The 3,194-nt window shown below is 28.8% G+C and overlaps 1 protein-coding gene across 1 annotated transcript; it reads left to right on the top strand.

The window, feature by feature from the left end:
• The first annotated feature begins 930 nt into the window (after positions 1 to 930).
• On the top strand, positions 931 to 2,968 carry LOC137806184 (zinc finger CCCH domain-containing protein 48-like). The gene is made up of 7 exons (XM_068606170.1): positions 931 to 1,314; positions 1,414 to 1,599; positions 1,703 to 1,804; positions 2,078 to 2,227; positions 2,341 to 2,520; positions 2,632 to 2,729; positions 2,824 to 2,968. Exons 1-7 carry the CDS (start codon positions 931 to 933, stop codon positions 2,966 to 2,968), a joined length of 1,245 nt encoding a protein of 414 aa, XP_068462271.1.
• Positions 2,969 to 3,194: the final 226 nt, after the last annotated feature.

Genomic DNA, 3,194 nt, shown 5'->3' with positions numbered 1-3,194 from the left:
GAATCACTTCGATTTATAATCTGAATCAAATATAAAAACTAAATATTTAAATTTAGTTTTATTTTGATTACATAATATTTTATAATTCAGATTCGATCTTTTCATTTTATAATCATAACATTATTATTTTCTTAAAATTTTAAAATAAAACCATAGTATGTTTTTGCTATTATTTTCCATATAAGAAATGTTTTATTTTTTTCTCTTCCACTCATAAAACATAAAACTTTACTATTTTTTTTTTAACTTTTTGCACATATTTTAATTTTCAATGCGTAACAATAAAATATTGACTATTATGTAAAATATAATAAAAATAATTATATTATTATCATTAGCAATATTATATTTAGAGGCTTTTATATTATATAACTGATGTTATCTTGTTTTTACTGAAACTTTTAGCAATTCTATATCATAATGTATTTTAAATTAAATTGAAACTATCATTTGAAAGAATACTTTAAAAAAAAATTCACTTATCATTTTCAAAATGATCTAATATATCATCAATTTATTTGTTTATAATCGATGAAAAATTATTTCCTTAACTCAATCATCCCAATTATTTGACAACTAATTTTTTTATTTATTTTTAAAAACCGATCAATTGATTTTTTTATTTTAAAAGCAAACTCTGAACTTTAAAAAATTTCCTTGTATCTAATCCACTCACTCATCCATATATCTAATTTATTTACCTATTTGTTTATTTATAAATAAGCGTTATAAAGACACCATGACAAACCTACAAACTTTTGATTTAAAAAAGAAAGTGATGAATTAATTATATATGCAATTGTTTTAATTACGAAATGTAAGGATGTAAACTAAGAAAAAGGTTATCTTAATATGTAAAAAAATTAAAAAAAAATATAAAGTAGTGAAAAGAAGAAACTGATTTGGGATATGATTGCAATGTAGAGTATTATGGATGTAAAGTTTAGCAGAATGGATAAGAAAATTGGTGGGACAACTTGTGTCTACTGGCGAGCGGGGAGATGCAACAGAAATCCGTGCAAATTTCTACACAGAGAAACATCCTCATTACATGTTAATGCCAGAAGCAAATATTGTGGAAAAAAATCTCATTCATCCTCTAATAATACCTCCAAATATAACCCCAAGAAAAAATTGGTTAGAAAGAGAGGAGATGGGACAAATGTTGTTAAGGTGTCTAAGAAATCATCTACAAGTATATGCAAATATTGGACCAACAACAACTGTGTGTACGGTGAACAATGCCCTCATTTACATTCATGGTTTCAAGGTGATGGGTTTTCCACATTAAAAAAACTTCACCAACACAAAAAGGTAATAACTCTAAAACCACTATTATAAAATATATTTTGATAATATACATTTAGAATATTAATTCAATCAACATTGGTTTGATCAACTTTTGGACATCAGGCTATCACCGGAATTACGCTTCTGGCTGGAACCAACAAACTTTATTATGGAAGCACCGATGGAACCGTTCGGATATGGGATTGCCATACAGGTCAATGTCTTAAAGTCCTAAATTTTGGCACCCAAGTTAACTCTTTGATAAGTGAGGGGCCATGGGTTTTTGTTGGTTTGAACAATGTTATCAAGGTAAACACTTTTTTTGTCCTTCTTTTATCTTAAATGTATGATAATGTTCTAATTATAGGAGTAGTATAACAAAACTTCTTACATGGATGTGTTTGTGGTAAAGGCTTTGAATACTAAGACCAATTTGGAGTTTACTCTTGATGGACCCAAAGGAAGGATCCTTCACATGACTGTTGGTAACAACATCCTTTTTGCCGGGGCAGAGGTAATCATCCACACAAAACTTCGATCTTATCTATGTCAAATTTTCCTAATATTTTTATTTTTATCTAGTTAGTTAACTACATCAGTTTTTTTGTTTATTAGATTAAGTATTCTTAAACTTTATAAACATTTTATACCTTTTACCCTACCATTTTTGTCCTAATTACTTACACTGCCAATTTTTTTTCTTTCATTAACTTCAAAACTCTTGCCTTTTCAACATTTGTTTCTAGTGTCCATTAATTTATGTATCATGTAATTATTAAAATTTTAGGATGGTGTCATTACTGCCTGGAGAGAAAGCTCTGAAGTTAAGTCTCCTTTTGAATTAGTTGCCTCACTAACTGGTCACACTAAATCTGTGGTTTGCCTAACTATTGGACGCAAGATGTTGTACTCCGGATCCATGGACCAAAGCATAAAGGTATGTGTGTTGTGAGTTAATGCAGAGATACTCGTTTCCTCTTGTATCATGTCAATTTTTCTTGAATTCAATTATCATTTACCGTCCAAATCTTATTACCTTGTTTTCTTCAGGTCTGGGACATGGATACATTACAATGTACAATGACACTCAATGAACATAATGATGTAGTCACATCCCTTATTTGTTGGGACGAATTTTTGCTGTCAAGTTCATCTGATGGCACAATTAAGATCTGGGCATGCATGGAAGAAGGAACTCTGACTGTGGTATATACACACACCGAACAAAGTGTAAGATGCCTAATCATTTGGTAGTATGTACATTTTAGAATGAAAAAAAAAAACTGATAATAATCATGAAGAAGTTGATAAATTCACTAAATTCATACATTTTGTATACAGGGCATTGTCTCACTTTTTGGGATGCCTAATGCAAAAGGCAAGCCAATATTGTTTTCCTCTTGTAAAGACAATTCAGTACGCATGTATGAATTGCCATCGTAAGTAAAATTTAATTCTACTTCTATCTCTAATTTTACATATTACTTTGTTAAACATTGTTTCATTCCTTAACCATGTTCTTTTCATATATAGATTTTCAGAGAGGGGTCTTTTATATGCTAAGAAAGACATTGCATCTTTCGAGTTAGGACATGATGGACTCTTCTTCACTGGCGATGACACTGGTTTGCTTCGTGTATGGAAGTGGAATGAGTTACCTAAGATGACATCTGATTGAGATGTTTTTTCTCTTCTTCATACATGAACTGATTTTTTCTTAATATTAAACAAAATACATTGTATGTAGAATTCTATATCAAATGAGAAATTACAATTTCATTTCTATCTTTAGTTTTATTTTTAAATTTTACCAAAAAATGTAAATGAAAATTTTCTTTATCTTAATATTAAACAATATTGAGTGTCAATGTATATTAAATGTGAAATTAAAATTCCATTTTCAT

The sequence above is a fragment of the Phaseolus vulgaris genome, chromosome 11 (assembly GCF_000499845.2).
Source record: "Phaseolus vulgaris cultivar G19833 chromosome 11, P. vulgaris v2.0, whole genome shotgun sequence".
NCBI lineage: Eukaryota > Viridiplantae > Streptophyta > Magnoliopsida > Fabales > Fabaceae > Phaseolus > Phaseolus vulgaris.
Note: the sequence above shows the minus strand (reverse complement) of the source record. Positions and strands in the feature narration are given on the sequence as shown.

What these genes read in the sequence shown, in the direction of transcription:
- LOC137806184 (XM_068606170.1), top strand. Translation starts at nt 931, where the DNA reads ATGGATGTAAAGTTTAGCAGAATGGATAAGAAAATTGGTGGGACAACT. An exon ending in TCCTTTTTGCCGGGGCAGAG is followed by an intron (nt 1,805 to 2,077) that starts GTAATCATCCAC and finishes TTAAAATTTTAG; the next exon opens with GATGGTGTCATTACTGCCTG. An exon ending in CCATGGACCAAAGCATAAAG is followed by an intron (nt 2,228 to 2,340) that starts GTATGTGTGTTG and finishes TGTTTTCTTCAG; the next exon opens with GTCTGGGACATGGATACATT.